The sequence below is a fragment of the Seriola dumerili genome, unplaced genomic scaffold, assembly GCF_002260705.1.
Source record: "Seriola dumerili isolate Sdu_G_001 unplaced genomic scaffold, Sdu_1.0 BDQW01000322.1, whole genome shotgun sequence".
NCBI lineage: Eukaryota > Metazoa > Chordata > Actinopteri > Carangiformes > Carangidae > Seriola > Seriola dumerili.
In genome coordinates, this window is record NW_019174577.1 from 3,261,655 (window position 1) to 3,279,096 (window position 17,442).

Below are 17,442 nucleotides of genomic sequence, written 5' to 3' on the forward strand. Positions count from 1 at the left end.
GTTTTTCTGATCATGCTGTAACACCTGAAGCGGCTACAAGTTAATGGACATTCGGCTCTTGTGTCTCAGCAGTGTCCTAAATATGTCTTTATACAGCAAGATGGTCAAATGGACAGGTGACCTTATGGAAAGGTTTCATTCATAAATAAACAGGTCAAGGCACATGCTGCTCAGTCACAGTAGGCTTCTTTACATTTAATTTAAAAGTAATGCCTCCTCTGCCTGATCATCCTGAAGCTGACATGTTGAAGATGCACAGAATATTTACAGTGCATCATTCTTCTTCTTCTTCTCCCTTTGTGGTGTGGGAGTGTCTGTGCAGAAACTTAGAGCTGCGCATGTACAGTATCTAGGCCATGAGGTAAATATCTAATCTGTAGTACCTTTCCTTAAGCATAACCTGATCATCAACACCATCTGCATCATTGCCAACAATATGCCATAATGTAGCCAATATTTACTAGATTTACAATATATTGTATTACATGAGTGAGCTAAACCCCAAACCACTGGAGGCTCAGTTAAATTTTGTCAACCATGGATACTTATTGTATATAATAGAATAATGTTAGGTATGTGAGAAGTTGTATTGTTTGATTTTTTTTTTTTCTTTTTTGGGGAGGGGGGGTTTGTTTCATTTACACCACTTCTTTTTTTGCCAGGGGAACTCTCAAGACCAAAGAACACACATAAGACAGACAATAAATTCTTAAAATGTTTTATTTTTGTTTGTGATGGTCATCATGGTTTCATCTGGTGCCAGGGCCATGAAAAGTGCCTCACATTTGATCGAGGCTGTTTTGAAATATTTCATTCACCAACCCCCTCTATGCCAATCTAATAAATGTTTTACAGAAATCATGACTCCTTTGACTTTTTGTGCATTTTGATGACTAAAACATGTTTCACTTAGTCAATGGTAGTACATCAAGTTCAATTCAATTCATTTGTATAGTGCCAAATCACAACAAACATTATCTAAAGGCACTTTACAAGATAACGTCAAGATCTTACAAGTGCTTCATCATATCTTTCTGACATACATACAATTAAATCTGAGCATATGTTTATACTCACATAGCTCCTTTTCTCTGCTCTTTCCCATTTAACCCCACAGGGGGAATTCAATCTCACTCCACATTATCAAGTTACAGATGGAAACGATCTCTCTGCTAAGAATATGTTTTGGAGGGTGCAAACAGCCACACTTAATCATGGAGTGTGAGACCCAGACTCATTTATCCATGGTTCATATTACTGTCTCTCATGGGTGTTCAGGTTGATTTCTGCTCAGGAATATTTCCGTCTGAAGGCGCAGCCTAGATTGAAAAAAAAGGAAAAATTTTAGTATCTCATCAGACAAAAAAGTGAGCTAAACTCACTGATTTATATAGGTGGGAAAATTAACAATATATACACTTTTCTCACCAGCAGTTAGTTTGCATTTCCCCCCTTGTGGTTGGCAGAGGATTAAAGAGCAGCCCCCACAAGGTATCACAGTCTGGGCATGGCTGAAGATGGTGGTGACCCTGTAGCAGCCTGGAGAGTATTTAAAGATGAATGTGAATAAACCACTTTAAAGTGCATCATTGATCCAAAAGTACATTAGAAAATCAAGGAGGAAACAAGATGTGTCCTTACCAATGCATTTAACGTCCATGAAGTAAGAGTTGGGACTCTGCACCAGCCTCTTCTTCTTGTGTCTTCTCCTCTCCTCTGTGAAGCTGGGCTGCATCAGATCCTTAGCCAACTGCATTGGAGAGCACAGCACAATTTCAACATTTGTCGTTGAAAGGGTTCAATTAACTTTATTTTTTTTTACCTATTCATTAAATGACAACAATTGAAACAATTATATATTTTAATTGTTTTGCTTATACCCTAATGCCCCCTACAGTCTGTTGAATGAATTGCAATTCAGAGCAGGTACACAGACATGTTCAGGCAAGCCCGGGCATCTTCCCTGACAGACAGCTATACCTGTGTACTGAATGCAGGCAATGATTTATTAACACATATAAATACAGTAATGCTATACACCCCACTTATCAACCGACTAATAAATCTTTCCCATTCTGTTTACATAATGTTATGTTTAGCAATTAATAACACACTATCCCAGCAGCTTTCTGTCAACTTGACCTGATGTACAAGTTCTAACGTTTCTAACCGAAGAAAAAAAATATATAGCAAAATGACAGTTTTTACTTACAGGCATTTTGCTCAGATCTCTCAGCGTTTTTGTCCAAGGCAAGAACAATTTAGTACAGTTCAATATGAAGAAGTGCGCCTCTCTTAACAAAGTCACAAGTTCGTTGTCGGTCTGATAATGAACGTTGATTATCAAGTACCGAGTACAGAGTTGACCGAGAAGGCGGGGTCTTTCTCGTTAGGGGAGGCGCAACAGATGGCAGTAGCTGCACTGCTCATGATGAGAACATAATTATATCACTTTAATAATTACTTTTATAAATACTTCCATAAAAGAGTCAAAAACAAACATAAATAGATAAGTAGCTAATTGTTCAACTAAAGCTGTTTTTTAAGTAGACTATGGGGTCTGGCCCATCCTCAGTCTCTAGACCATCACCTGTGATGACAGATCCACCTTTCTCCATCTCATGACCCTGGTCTCTGTGTATACATTTTGTTTTAGGATCTCAACTGCTTACATTTATATTGAACTCAATTGTGGATGAGCTATGTTTTTTATGAAATTGCTTAATTTCTTCTGTGTTTCAAGTAGGCATCACAGAAAATGAGCTCACAGAAAACCTACAAGGTGGTTTTGTTCCATCATAGGATAGAATTTTTTTCACGATCAAAACATCTGACAATTAGTATGTCATTTCTCTCAAGGCCAAGTGAAAATATCTCAGATTTTTTTTTCCAGACCAACAGTCTAAAACGATCACATGATAGTTTATAAAACTATGTAACTACCAAATATTGACATTTGAGAAGCTGGAACCCCTGATTTTCTTTCCCCCACTATACTATTGTGGGGGAATGAAACTAATGAATCTGTTTTAGTCAGTGAAACCCAACAACAATTTTCTGCCTGGTGTTCCCCAGGAAGTTAATGGCTTAATGCGACCATGGGTCTATATATCTGTGATAAATGTTTTTTAATACACACTTTTATACTTTTCAGTAAATGAAACTAACTTTAGCCTGAGTGCAACGACAAGTGTCACTGATAATAAATAATAGAAATATTTCGTCCCATTTCGGTTGACTTCATAACACCGCACGTAAAATTACTTGATATCTAGAGAGAACACCTATCTCTTGTTAAAAACGTATTCGTTTTGCCATTAATTAACAATAATCATAGTCCGGGTGACCATAGACGTCAAAACGAGCACGCCCAGCGGGGACGCATCAGACTTCCGGAGCCACGACGACAGAGAAGAGTGGCAGTTGATTTGACCACACGGCAGCTCACCGCAGTGACGTCTCTGTCTTCACACCGGGCGGGATATCCGCAGTAGTAAGCTAGCTAATAACATGGCGAAGACTTACGATTACTTGTTTAAACTACTTTTAATCGGCGATTCAGGCGTCGGAAAGACCTGCGTGCTATTCAGATTTTCAGAAGATGCCTTCAACTCAACGTTTATCTCTACTATAGGTAAGAAAAGTTGTATTTAGTGGAATTGTATTGGCCGAGAAGTGGCATAGGAGCAGCCCATCCCGTCGTGCTAATTTGTTGCTAACTTTTCTGGCTAGCGTTCATGTTGTGCTAGTGGCTAGTCAGGAAGCAGCCCAGCCGGCTTGTCAGAGGGGCTTTTCCATAACCGTCAGTGATATTGTAACTGGCAGAGATGCTTGGAAAGCATCTGGATGTATGGTGTTCCCCAAACAAGCTTTTACGTGAACATTATATTCACATTGATTATGACAAGCTGAGCTAAGAAGCTACTAAGTCTGTCAGTGAGCTAGCGTTAACGGGCAGTGTCATTTTTTCTCATATGACTAGCTGCCTGTACTTTGCACTCTCCCAGCCAACGTAACAGAAAGTATTAATGAACTCGACAACCACTCTGTTCCTCAAAAGACGTGCATTACCCTAACTATCAGTGTAATGCCGAGTAAAACTTGGCACCACACTATCCTCAGCGTTTGTTGTTCTTAATGTGGGTGAATAATGTGTTTTTGCAGGAATTGACTTCAAGATCAGAACAATAGAATTAGATGGGAAAAAGATCAAACTACAGATATGGTAAGAAAGTCCAGAAATACTTTCCTTTTTACAGCTTGACTGAAAGATTCAGATATGGAGGATAATTAACACTCAGTTGCCAGTTTATTAAATCGAAAACTATTGCTGTCTAATGCAACAGGCCTGCTGTAATTCCTAGAAAAAGATTGACATTTTACATTGCTTTACATTGGGAGGTGCTTTTAATATTTAGTCTGCCCTGTTTGTAAACTTGGTGGACAATATATTGGAAACACATCCCAGTATACAGTAGCTGCCAAAATGACCTCTCTAAAGCAGTATAAACAAAAACTGAACATTATAGGAGTATTGCATCATTGGATTGTTGTATTAGACTGCATGCGTTTTAGTTGGATTTACCTAATAAACTGGCAACTGAATGTGAACTGTCTGACCATTGTACAGCATGACAAAAACTGCATGTTCTAATAAGTTATGTCGATGTGATATCACCAAAATCAAATATCATGCCATTATTTATTGGACACTTATTATGATAATAGGGGCAATGAGTAAATATATTGTATGTTGGATTAAAAACTATAACCAGTGTTGCTGTCTGGTTTTATAATATACAAAATTATAATCTGTGTCACCTTTACTATTAAACAAGGCACTAAATTTTGTACCACTTTTGTGTCCTCTGACAAAACCTACGACTTCATGGTTTTCCCTGTATTTGGTATAGTTTTCTCTAATTATAAAATTTTAACTGATGTGACACCAGTCTATCCTCAGCAAACACTGGTATAGTAAAGGAATGATGTGATGAATATTCTTACTTGTTGCCTTACCAAAAATGAAATGAAAAGATCAATATTTGGTTTATTTCTGTGATTTAATACAGCTGTAGCTCGTGATATGTTCACTTGTGCACAAAGACTGGAACCAGGGGCAAAAAAGCCTAATGCTGTCAAAGGTGTATTCTGGCACTCTAGAGCTGACATATCTAAGCCATGTGTGTGTCCTTAATACTTGTAGAAGAAATAAATGAGATGTGGTTTAAGGAGCAGCTAGCATTAGAGCAATGACTTGGACAACAAAATCTGTGAAAGTCTTGTCCTTATTGGCTTCAAAGTTGCTGGTTTCGCAATTTTCAACAAAAAACTATTTCATTTGAATGTAGCTTGCTGACTTACATACACAACTTTAAAACAGTTTGTGATGTTCAAAAATGTGTTTTCTGTGTAGGGATACAGCAGGACAGGAGAGGTTCAGGACCATCACAACAGCCTACTACAGAGGAGCCATGGTAAGTTGCTTTGTCATCCTTGCAACTCATGCAATAGTACAGATCATCTCTGGGACCTGAGTCTGTGGTGGCCATCTCACATCTGAGCACTTCTGCTTAAACCTTTACCAAAACCACACCCATGTAGGAAATCAGTGGTGTGCTCGGTGTATTATGGTATTTTTGTTAGCCTCTCCTTTAGTTCAAGTTTAACTAGATGCCTGTGTGTTTCTTACCTCAGAAACCTGATTGATCCTTGTTGCCTTTGGTATTTAATTGCCTTGCTTTCACTTGAGGCTGCACAATCATAAAATCCATCACTAATAAATGTTGACATTAACAGCAGAAAAGACACAGACGGTTAATTTCCAAGTCTGTCTCAAAGAACTAGTGAGAGTTAGTAAGGGGTGATTTCACTGTGTCTGGCTGCTCAGTCATCTGAAGTCTTCTCCTCTATGAACTCACCAGGGCATCATGTTAGTGTATGACATTACCAACGAGAAATCCTTTGACAACATCAAGAACTGGATACGGAATATAGAAGAGGTAAATATTTCACATTAGTTAAATGTGTGTGGTTGTGTGTTTGTGTGTATGCTTGCCTTTGAACAAAGACTGCTATTCACCTCTTCTGTGTACACATGTGAGTGTGTTTTATTTTGAAATTGTTATTTGCAGAGAGCTAAAGAGCATTCATGAATCTTACACATTTTATTTTCAATTTTCCTGTATGTTCACCACATCAATGTATCATCCACAGCATGCCTCAGCAGATGTGGAGAGGATGGTCCTTGGGAACAAATGTGATGTCAATGACAAGCGACAGGTGTCCAAAGAAAGAGGAGAAAAGGTGTGGTGATAAATTTGAGAAATAAGTGCACTGAGAACTTGATTAAAAAGAACACCAGAACCTTGCTCTCTTACCGTACATATTTATTATCTTTACTGACATTGATTCTGTCTCTTTTCTCCTGCTGTCAGCTGGCGCTGGAATATGGTATCAAGTTCATGGAGACCAGTGCAAAGGCGAACATCAATGTCGAGAATGTAAGTTCACACCTTTTCTGCTATTGTTCATTCACAGTTGAAAGTATTGTTACTAAGATTTGTTCATTTGGTCTGCATGTTTAGCAAGAACAGACTTTGAGTAATCCACTGCACAGAAGGGATTAGATGAAGTTGTTACCTATTTATATATAACAGTTCAAGGATAGACTACACAATGGCTGCAGACCATAAAGCAAAATAAAATACATGACCTCAATACAGTATATTCCTCTATGATGCTTCTTATTTATTTAGGTTCTTTGGTAGCTGAAAACTACAATCAGCTAATCAGCTAGTTACCTGGGCTCCACATATCACACAAAACACAATAATCATGCCTTTGCAATACAATTATTGATGATTAAGAATCAATCAAGTTTCTTTTTGTGTGGTTTTGTTGCTTATATTTAAACCCACAACTTTCCTTGTTGAAAACCACAGGTCCACCTCGAGTTACTACCATTATTATAGTTTAATTTGTTTACCTGTTTTCGTCTGCAGGCCTTCTTAACCCTCGCCAGAGACATCAAAGCAAAAATGGACAAGAAGCTGGTAAGAATGTAGACAAGTGGAAACTTAACTGCTAGAAACCTGGCAGTATTGTATGCAGTGGTATGGTGTGGTATGTGTATTATGTCAGGTAATGGTGTTTTTGCTGTTCTCATATCTGTGGTTTCTCATGTGTGTGTATTTTAGGAGGGCAACAACCCGCAGGGCAGCAGTCAAGGAGTAAAGATTACTGAGCAGCCCAAGAAAAGCAGTTTCTTCCGCTGCACACTCCTGTGAGGAGACGGGAGTGTCGGCATCCACCATCGCCTTAACTGTGTCCCCCACTGGACATAACTGGACAGAGCACACTCTGATCTCTCTCTCTTTTATCCTCCTCCACTCGTCTTCCTCCCTCTCTTTCTGGTTTGTCCTGTGCTTATCTACTAGGAACAACATAAGTTTATTGCTACCTTGGTTTACCAGTCTTCCTTTGGCACCTGTGGATGTAACTATTGTGGCCTCTGTTACATGCTAAATATCTTCTTTCTTTTTTTTCTTTTTTTTTATTAACAGTTGGTCCTTAGTTCCGTTGTTTCAACTTAATTCCTTAAATCTTACTGACTTTTAAAGACTCCGTGTGAGACAATAAGAGTGATCAAACTGTTTTTGTAACTAATTGTTACTTGCCTTTCGGTTATTATCCTACAATAATGTCTGATGCCTAGGTGTTTTTTTCACTTGTCACATGGTGAAGTCTTATTTATTCAATCTTTATCTCCAAAAATAGCCCAAAATATACTTCCAGAATATGCTTATTAGTCCAATGGGCTTCCTAATTTTTATATACTTAATCTGTCGAATAATGCAACCTACTGTATGTCTCCAAGGTGTTCAGAGTACAATCCCAGTTGAGTGCAGTTTTTTTTTTTTAAACTATTGTACTACATGTATACGGACTGGGTGGCCAAGAATTCTATATATCCACATTAGGTAAAAGAAACGTGTAAATATGTATTATTGATTATGATTAACCATATGAAACAGTAGTGCCAGTGCATTTTACTCATCATATCAGCATTGGAGTTTACATGTCCTCTGTCCACCTTTTCCACTCATGTCTTTCTATTGATTTCTTAGGCTGAAACATTCCATTATTTCATCTTGTGAACACTTTAATGTGCAATGTAGTGTATTTAGAGTCCAGATTTTGTCTATCTTAAGTATTCACATGGTTGCAGTAAGGCTGGGTTCTTGACAACATATGCTTGTTTTAAGGGCACGTGGATTCCTTGTGTAGTTGCTTTCCTCATTCTAGGTGTTGCAATGTATTCTTAGGAAAATAAGATGTGTTTAGGATTGAGGAAGACAATTGTTTCATGCACTTCTACAGTTGGACTAGCAATACCTAACTCTTAACACCTGGAGGCAATGCAGTTACACAGCAGTGGCACAGAAGGAATCACGGCGATAAAATCATTGTTTTATGCATTCATACTTCTTCTAGTTGTCAGTTCCAATGGGGGAACATGTATACAGCTGTTTTTTTCTGGGCCTTGGATAGGGGCTGTGCTGTAGCAGTATTTATGGAGTGAAACAAAACATAGCACCAAATGACAAAGTGCCCTTTTATGTTCTTATTGATTATGCACTTTTCCTTTGTACTTTCTGTAAAGAAAAGTTCTTAACATTTGTTGACTGTGTTTGTTGCAAGTCTTAACTGAAAGCAAAGAATATTCATGCACAACTTCTCCCTGTACCTTATCTGGGATTCCTGAAAACATTTGAGCACTGACATGGCCTTTGATTTAAAGACGTTTTTCCTCATAATAACATTCCCATGCCCCCCGCCCCCCCCCCCCCCCCCCCCCCCAGCTTTTTATATATTTGCACCCCTATTGATGCTTTTGGGAACCCCAGATGCCCCCTACCCCACATTCTCCCAGTCTTTGTCTCTTATGCCCTCCCCTCTTCCACCTCTTTCCAGATATCCTATGTCCTCTTTTGGCCCAGTATCATGGCCGTCTGAACTATGCATACTGAATGCGTAGAAAACCTCAAAAAGCTTTGCACATTTGACTTGGTGAGCTTTATTTGACATTAGAAATGTGCATAGGATTCTCACTGTTATTTTCTGCTGTCACTCCAAATTCTATTGTATTTGGTTACGTTGATTTGTTTAGGTGTAAGAATTTGAAATTAATTGAAAGGAGGTTCTTCTCAGATATTTTCCGGTGAGAGCAAATTATTTCTGGTTCTGCTGAAATGAGTCTGCAACTGCATAAATATTAACCTGTGGATTGGAATTATCATTGTTAAACTTTGAATGACTTAACTCTAAAGTTTCAGCACTATTTTTGGTTAAACTGGCTCTCCCAGATATAAAAAAAATGCAGTTTTTGGACTTGAGTTTTGCCTAAATTTAGTGTGTAAAATGACCTGTTTTTCTGTTGATTGGAGCCATTTGTAATTCTCTCCCATTTTAAATCTGCCAGTTCTCAGTCAGCGCATCTTCAGCAGTCCTTAACTAAATTTGGATTTCATTGCTCATTATTGATAGATTTCATGGGGAATAAATAAAATAATTCAGCAATTGTAAATAAGATCTACAATGATTGTACTGTAGTTTCATAAATCTTATTGATCTACACCTTTTGTAGATAAGTGTACTTTGATGATTTATTAAAAATGAGATTCTTAAAAATGTTTACTCACTTTATTATATTTGCACCATTTATCATTGGAGATTTGTGTATATTAAATATGTAATATGATATCAGGGGGTTAATTGTTTTGCTAATGTTTGATATTTTTAATTTGAGTTATAATCAGAAAATGTAACCAAACAGAGTTTTGTTGTAAATTATTGAATGCAAACAAAATTAAATTGTAATTCTAATCTAAATTAACATTTTTAATTCAGTTTTACTTCAGAATTTATTTTCCTTTACTTGGATTACCTATATATATATATATATATATATAATTTTTTTTTTTTTTTTTTTTTTTACAAAGAAAGTAATAAAAAAGATTCTGGTCTTTTGACTGGATTCATACCATCCATTCCAAAATGCCTAATCCTTCCACCAAGTTTGATGCAAATTGCCTCAGTACTTTTTGCATAATCCTGCTGACAAACACGGGTGAAAACACAATCTCCTCAGCAGAGGTAACAATGGTGGCATTAAGTAAACCCTCATGATCCATGAATAGACATCAAGGCACTCTAAAAGTCTCCTAAACTGGGATTAAGATGCAATTCATTCACAAACATTTGCATACAATTTTTTCAATTAAAAATGTATTTTGTATTACATATCTAAATTTTTTGTGTATTGTCTCGATTTAGATTTCATTTTATGTGACCATTCTGTGCAAATTAATTATTTCATTATCCAAGTAGTCATTTCTGGTCGACTATAGCCTGTAGTTTTGTGTTGTTTTGTTGAATCTGCTACTTTGTACAGCGCTACATCTTTCTATTTGGCCTGAGATATGCAAATGTTTTGTATTTGGCTCAAAAGCGTTGGCAGGATGATCAAGCACTGCCAGGTAAAACATAGGTAGTAGCCATATCCTCGTACTAGAGGGCATCTTGAGAGAAGTAAGCATTTCTGGTGGAGAGTGACGCCGACTCCTCAGGGGCAATAATGTCATCTCATTAACACCTCCTCTAACTCTATCTCTCTACACACTCCCCTTGCTGTAAAGGTGTCCACTGAGTGCCAGCTGTGTACCTTAACTATTCAAATCCTGACTAGACACAACACTGCACACTTCTGTCGGTATACCCACCCTCTGGGACTGCTTGGGCCTGCACCTGTTGCTGCCTGCTCTATACTACATTGTAACTTTGCACGGCACCCAGAGCTCCACGGGGCAGAGATGTGCAACTGATAGCATGATGCATAAAACTGACTCTAGTCACCTACAGTACAGTTTAAAAATTGTTTTCAGGTGGTGGCGTGTCTATGTTGGTTTGTTTGTATATACTGTAAATGGAGAAGGGCCCCACAAAAACATTTGCACTGGAGATCATTACTTCCTCTTCACACAGCAATGTGGAAAGAAACAATGCTAGAAAGACTTTGACATTTTATTTAGTTATTTTTCATTTATACTATAAGTGGGAGGGAAACTTCCCAGCTTTGTTCTTTACTTTCCCAAAAGTGGTCTTCAAGTATTACCAGGAATTTTCAGTGACTCACTTCATCAAACAGTTAATATGTCAGCAACAAAAAAAACACCAAAGACCATGAACCTTATTGTCAAGGTACTTCCTGTTTGTGAAGTTATCTGACTAGAACAGCGGATGGGAGTCAGAGCTGCCTTTGGACATGCAAAGATTTGTCAGTATTAGCATAGTATCAAATAACCAGACAACCAGAAGCATTTCTACTTTCCCTAAAGAAAAAATCCACACATCATAGATCCATCATAAAACAGAAATATGTTTTATGATGATATAGTTTGTGGTGTTGTTGTATTGCATTGCATTGCATTAGATTGTAATGGAATCCTGTTGAACAACACAACGTCATTAAAAAGCAGTTCCTGCCACTTACTAAGAAGACTGTAGTTGTGTTCAGTAACTTCCATGTATTTATGTGTGAGTGTGACAAGTAGAGAGCCAAGAGTGAAACTTCCCTGATTAAACTTAAGTTTAAAGTGTACTGTCTGCATTATAATACAGACCTACCAGTGGAATAAAGCTGGACAGCTGGCAAACAAAGAAAGATAATTGTTCTTGTTAAATTAAAACCACCCTCCTCTGTACAATGGACTGATAGTAATGTAATGTTGTTCAATGGCTGAAGAGGTCAGGATTGAAGACTCTCATTTCACCTGAGTAGGCTCCACCACCATAGATATTCATATAGGACCATATAAAGGACAGCTGGATAATTGTTTACCTGCCTTATATACATTCTTTCTAAATGCGTGGACTTGTATAATAGCTACTACTTACTTTTGACTCCGCCCCCAGACAGGTGTTGTCAGGTGTGTGAGCGCTCTGCTGTGTCATTTTATCACGTAGGTGCCTGACAAGGTGAGTAATCTTTTCTGTGAGCTGTGCTTAATTTAGAAATTCATTTTTACTGATTGAAGTGTGAGTGTTGATGTGATGTAAGATTATTGAACAAAATGCATTAAAGGAGGTCTGGCTTATTAAGTATTAGGTTATTTGCTGCAAATAATGTGGTTTAGAGTCAACATGCTGTCTAGGTCTTTGTGATGTTTAAATTTGGAGAAAATGAGTAACATGTTTATTATGTTATCATGGGGTTTCTCTTTAAGGAAAAGTAGAAATGAGGAACAATGTTCACAGTACATCACAGAGCAGACTTCTCCTGGCAATGGTTCAGTGACATGTGTGACTGAGAGAGGAATTATGAATATGAAAATTGTATAAAGAAGCAGATTAATGGAGCCTTGTTCTGAGATTTGAAATAATTGGTAGTTAAATGCGTAATCTACTAGTTATTGATTCCACATCAGCTTAGAAGTAGGAACTGGTTTACTGACAGCTCATATTTTGTATTTGTACGTGTAATATTTGCAGTGTGTACTGTATGTACAAGTAGCTTATGTATGGACAGTGAACTGTGACTGATGCATTTGCAGGTCTTTGCGCTCGGTGATTTTTTTCCAAAAGACATAGCAGAAGATTAAATGAGCTGTTTCCCAGGATGATGGAGTGGAATCAGTCATTACAAGGACAACATGATGCTTTCACCTGGTTCACAGAGTCCCAGCTCCGGTCTGTGATCAGGAACGGTATAGTCCCAGAGTGGTTTCATGGGATCATTTCCAGGAAGTAAGAGTAACGTAACATCATTTTATGTTTTTGTTTATTTTTATATCAGCATTATATATCTATAAGATGTGTTGATGTTTTTTCTCCACAGAATATTTTCTCTCAAAGTCATATTAAAAAAGTGTTAAAACTTCATATGTGTATAGTAAAAGACAATGGGAAGCCATAAAATTCAGACACAATGTAAGAGTAAAAATAGTAAGTAAGAAGAACTTTTCAGGAAGTTCTTTGTCAACCACACAACCACAAGGGTCAAAATTTTTCTCAATCCCCAACCCCACATGTAGCATGTAGCGTGCCCCTTTAAGCAATGGTAAAAAAAATCAAAATGACAGAAAGGGAGACATGACTCATTTCATGTAACAACAGAGATATCCTACTTTTCCTTCATTTTTTAGAGGAAACAAACAAGCAAACTGGACCGTGGCATTCATTTAAATTATTAACTACAAGGACAAATATTTCTTTTTAGTCATGTGTCATTGAAGTAACCTCTTAAATGTTGGACTTTACCCATGTAATACTTTATAGCAGCATATTTATAGCTTTAATGAATCCATGCTTCCTCCACATCAGTTTACTTTTTGACTTTAAGACTATAATGCACAGTGTTTATCCGATCATTTCTCTGCTTCTTATAAATATTAAAATGACAAATTTTCACAGTCATTATTACAGAGAACTGATTCCAGCTGTAGTTTAAACACAATACCACCCCTGTAAAATTGCCAGATCATTTACAGATGAAAGTGCATGTGTGAAAGGGGCCTTTGTCTGTGGCAATTTGAGCATGTTAATGATCCATGCAGGACGGCAGAGGAACTGCTCATGTCCAAGCCTTCTGGCTATTTCCTCATCAGAGTCAGTGAGACCAGGATTGGCTACTCTCTCTCATATCGGTGAGTGTTTGCAGGATTAAAGTAGCTTTATGTATTCATTTTTTACATACTCAGGCTAACAGTCCCAAGTCCTTTTCACTCTTGTGCACTGACTCCTCAGTGCTGACGACCGCTGCAGACATTTCATGATTGATGCATTGGAGGATGGCCATTACATCATAGTGGGGGAAAACAGGCGTCACCGATTTCTGCAGGATCTTGTGGACTTTCATCGTAGAAATCCCATCATGCCTTTCACTGAGGTGCTGACTGTTGCTTGTGGACAGGTGAGGGAATGTCTTTATTACCCTACCTGCATACAAATGCCTGAACTGAACGGTTATTCAATACATCATAGGTTTGTGTGGTTTGTAGGTTCTTGTTTTATTTCTTGCACTCACCATTGGCTTTATTTTTAAGTTAATAATCTGAAGTTAACTCAGTTCAACTGCACCAATTATAATATACCATCTGTACTACATATTTGCTTTGAGGCATTTACTGTGCATGCATTTAGAGCTGAAACGTTTCCCTAACTTTCTGATACCACAATATTTGCTTATTTGCTTGGCACCTGCACACCAAAACAATCACAAAATGGATCGTGTTCTGTCTCTTTCTCTCTCTGTCTGATCTTATGTAAGTCCTCAAATGACAAGACAGACTACGCAGAACTTCTGTTTCCCCAAAGACATCCAAAACCTAACGCCAGTTTGCCACAAAACAACTTCCTGCAACTCAACAGGAGCCACCCAGAATCACAAGAGGAGAGTACCCCACCTGCCCTTCCTTATCGACCAACCAACCTGATCAACTCCACAGTCCAGTTTCCTAGCAGCCAGCCAAACAGACTTTACCCAAGTTTAAATGAAGAATTTCCACATGTCGCCTCCCCACTTCCAGCCAAGGTAATAATGACTTTAGTAAACTGTTAAAATTCAAAGATAAACAAACATGACATGATTTTTTCATTGAATCCAGATTCCTGTTAGTAATTAACAAGATGATGGATCCAGTTTTTTTGAAGAATACATCTTAGTGTGAAGAGATTTTTATTCATGATGACTAGGTTTGACTTCTCTTTTGAAATCACAGAAATGTCCTGTATAAATTTTCAAAGGGAAGATTTAAAGACCCTGAAAACATTTCATCAGTGTTTTGCTATGAGAGATTTCTATATTTCGGTTATTGTCTCATTGTCTTGGTTATTGTTATCATCTATTGTTATTGTCTTATTGTTATATACAGTAACTTTATCTTGAGTGTTGCTTATTTAGTTGTGATTATTCAATATTTAAGAGAGATTTGAAACCACATTTTCAGTGGCTTTAGCATTCAAATGCAAGGAGTCCTTTTATTTTCTAACAAATTTCTACTCTATATGCTTCTTGTTTATGACCTCAAGCCTATGCCAGTGACCAGGAAGAGATATACAGCAGACAACCCTCCACCCAACCAGCCTCCTGAAGTCCCCGCTCGGAGTTGTCTGCCTCCACTGAAGCAGAACCAAGCTTGTGTCAGAACAGTCTCTGCACCTCAGAGTCCCTCCACAGCCATGGCCACTGAAGTGAAGCCATCGGTTGTCACCAACCTAAAGAACCTTAAGAAGAAATTCCAAAAGAAGAGAAGCACATCGCAGGAGCATATGTACACGGAGATCGATACGGAGGCGACTGACAGGGGTGGAAATGCAGATAATGAGTACCAGGAGATCACACAGGAGGAGACCTTCAACAGTGCGCCATTTTCCTACATTCACAATAATGTGCCGCTGACTGATGGAGCGTTACCTCAAGAGTACCTACCACCTCCTCCTTTTGCACCAGGCTACTGATACACAACTGCTGCCTCAGAAGAAAATAACCTGTAGATTGACAGATAGCTGGACTGAAATCTCCTGAAACAATGTTACATAACTGAGTCAAACCAAAGACGGTGTATAATGTGCACACCCAACCCCAAGTGGGTACAAATACAGGGCAGAAAAGCAGCATACAATTAAAGGAGAGGTGGTCTGCACACTGAATATTGAAACCTCAGAAAAGATAAATAATGCATGGTTTCACCCTTCAAAATGTGTGTTCACATGGATGATAATGTGCCGGACTACTGTATATCTTGGCAGGAAGCAGTGAAGTGTACGCTGGATGCTTGCTAACCTCACGGTAACAACAAGGCTACGGGAAGTGACTGGTCCCATGTAGCCAAGAGACAGTCTGGCTTCGGACAGAGCCTGTCACCCTGTTGCCAGTATTTGTGCTAAGCTAAGCTAACTGCCTGCTGGCTATAGCTTCATAAAATAAAAATGAAAGTGATATCTTTTCAAGGCAAGAAAGCAAATAGGTGTTTCTCCAAAATATCAAACTATTCCATTAAACTTCGGGGAGCTGCAATGTACGGTGTGCAAACTACTTCACCTTTTCCTGTACATACCTTAAGCAAAGCTGCTGACAGTTGAACGTTGTTGAACATGTACAATTTAATGCAGTTACTTTTCCCCCCACAAAGTTAAGGCTATAAAATTATATATAAAATAGATTAAACTGCTTTCCATATGTGACAGTAATTAGTGCCAGTGACTTGTGGATGCTTTATTTTTTTCTTTAATGTTCATTATTTCAACAAGGAGAGTAGTAATAAACATTGTCACATAAGAAAAAGCAGTGCACTAAATGTAATCTATATAGGCATCTAGCTGAAGCTCATTTGCGGCCCGCTTTTCTGGTTAGGCTTTTAAATCCAGCTTAAAAATTGGTGCATGTGTCCTTTGTTATGTAATAAAGCACGAGAAGACTGCAAGAGGAAGTTTTATCGAGCCCTTATTGGTCTTTATCTTTTATAACGTCACTAGTTTCATGCAGCGTATGTAAATCAGAAATGTTACAGTTAATGTCAACTGCTTTGAATACAGTGCATGCACATTGTAGCATCAGATGCAGATCTGTTATCAGCAATGTGACAGGGAAGCTGGAGCAGAGAGAAAAGGCAGATACTGGCCAAACTTGTTTGACAAGCAGAACCTAACAGGCCTGTCAAATTCACTTTCACAGTCCTTCTGGACACGGAGTGGGTATTTCCCCAAACACATCATTTCAATGTTACTGAAAATGGCCATGTCATGCCTTTGTCATGTACTTTCAATAACTAGAGAGACCTAGAATTACCTAGACTCTAGGTAATTCATAATCCTCTCTAGGTCCTAGACAATGTGGTGGCTACAATATTTGACATTTTTGTCATGACTTCATAATGCAAAGCATGTAATATTGTTATACGACTGAGTTAATAAAGCACTTTAAAAATGTTCAATCGGTATTGGTTTCTAATGTTGTTATGACTGTTTTGCAGTCCTTTGTTTCACAGCACATTATTATCACGCATTGTACAGTAGACAAACCAGCAGGACAAAACATTTTATTCACCCATACTGGGCATTTACATGCTTCCTGTTTCTGCTTTACCTCTGTGCAGTTCCTCCTTTTTCCTTCACATGACTTCTCACACTGAAATTTGCATGTTACGGCTTTGGTAAAAATGTAACAAAATGGCTTCAGTGATGTCCTGATAGCTCAAAGGTCTGGCATGCATGATGTTGTAGCCTGTGATGACGTGGATTTGAATCATGCCATGGGCCTTTATCATATGGAAATCTCTCTCAGTCTTTTCTGCGTCAGTTTACTGTAAATGTTCTCAATAAGGTGTCAATAACAATTCAAGAGCCATATGAACCCTTTCCTTCTTTTATTAGCAAATGGTA

The 17,442-nt window shown here is 38.0% G+C and overlaps 3 protein-coding genes across 5 annotated transcripts; 2 read left to right on the forward strand and 1 right to left on the reverse strand.

Moving 5' to 3' along the window:
- Positions 1 to 597: 597 nt before the first annotated feature.
- LOC111232126 (40S ribosomal protein S27-like) lies at positions 598 to 2,347 on the reverse strand. 2 transcript variants are annotated; one of them, XM_022759488.1, is made up of 4 exons: positions 2,213 to 2,347; positions 1,642 to 1,750; positions 1,429 to 1,539; positions 598 to 1,319 (listed from the first exon to the last, which is right to left on the reverse strand). In XM_022759488.1, the coding sequence occupies exons 1-4, from the start codon at positions 2,216 to 2,218 to the stop codon at positions 1,291 to 1,293; spliced, it is 255 nt and encodes an 84-aa protein (XP_022615209.1). In that variant the 5' UTR covers positions 2,219 to 2,347; the 3' UTR covers positions 598 to 1,290. The 2 variants fall into 2 exon arrangements, with proteins under 2 accessions (XP_022615209.1, XP_022615211.1); XM_022759490.1 differs by lacking the exon at positions 2,213 to 2,347 and adding an exon at positions 1,881 to 1,980.
- Positions 2,348 to 3,453: 1,106 nt separating this feature from the next.
- rab8a (RAB8A, member RAS oncogene family) lies at positions 3,454 to 9,767 on the forward strand. The gene is made up of 8 exons (XM_022759502.1): positions 3,454 to 3,634; positions 4,165 to 4,225; positions 5,417 to 5,477; positions 5,925 to 6,002; positions 6,217 to 6,306; positions 6,438 to 6,503; positions 7,005 to 7,055; positions 7,200 to 9,767. Exons 1-8 carry the CDS (start codon positions 3,511 to 3,513, stop codon positions 7,287 to 7,289), a joined length of 621 nt encoding a protein of 206 aa, XP_022615223.1. The 5' UTR covers positions 3,454 to 3,510; the 3' UTR covers positions 7,290 to 9,767.
- A 2,851-nt stretch (positions 9,768 to 12,618) lies between these two features.
- On the forward strand, positions 12,619 to 16,994 carry LOC111232174 (hematopoietic SH2 domain-containing protein homolog). Of its 2 annotated transcripts, none has more exons than XM_022759568.1 (5): positions 12,619 to 12,807; positions 13,617 to 13,706; positions 13,807 to 13,972; positions 14,330 to 14,593; positions 15,091 to 16,994. In XM_022759568.1, the coding sequence occupies exons 1-5, from the start codon at positions 12,680 to 12,682 to the stop codon at positions 15,517 to 15,519; spliced, it is 1,077 nt and encodes a 358-aa protein (XP_022615289.1). In that variant the 5' UTR covers positions 12,619 to 12,679; the 3' UTR covers positions 15,520 to 16,994. The 2 variants fall into 2 exon arrangements, with proteins under 2 accessions (XP_022615289.1, XP_022615290.1); XM_022759569.1 differs by having other exon boundaries at positions 12,803 to 12,807; positions 13,625 to 13,706.
- The last annotated feature ends 448 nt before the right edge of the window (positions 16,995 to 17,442 follow it).

Bases quoted from the DNA above. Each gene is read 5' to 3' on its own strand.
- LOC111232126 (XM_022759488.1), bottom strand. The intron at 1,540-1,641 runs GTAAGGACACAT...AATACTCTCCAG, and splicing joins CATGGACGTTAAATGCATTG to GCTGCTACAGGGTCACCACC. The intron at 1,320-1,428 runs GTGAGAAAAGTG...TTTTCAATCTAG, and splicing joins GAAATGCAAACTAACTGCTG to GCTGCGCCTTCAGACGGAAA.
- rab8a (XM_022759502.1), top strand. From the start codon at position 3,511: ATGGCGAAGACTTACGATTACTTGTTTAAACTACTTTTAATCGGCGAT. The intron at 6,504-7,004 runs GTAAGTTCACAC...TTTCGTCTGCAG, and splicing joins CGAACATCAATGTCGAGAAT to GCCTTCTTAACCCTCGCCAG. The intron at 7,056-7,199 runs GTAAGAATGTAG...TGTGTATTTTAG, and splicing joins CAAAAATGGACAAGAAGCTG to GAGGGCAACAACCCGCAGGG.
- LOC111232174 (XM_022759568.1), top strand. From the start codon at position 12,680: ATGATGGAGTGGAATCAGTCATTACAAGGACAACATGATGCTTTCACC. The intron at 13,973-14,329 runs GTGAGGGAATGT...ATCTTATGTAAG, and splicing joins TGACTGTTGCTTGTGGACAG to TCCTCAAATGACAAGACAGA. The intron at 14,594-15,090 runs GTAATAATGACT...TATGACCTCAAG, and splicing joins CCTCCCCACTTCCAGCCAAG to CCTATGCCAGTGACCAGGAA.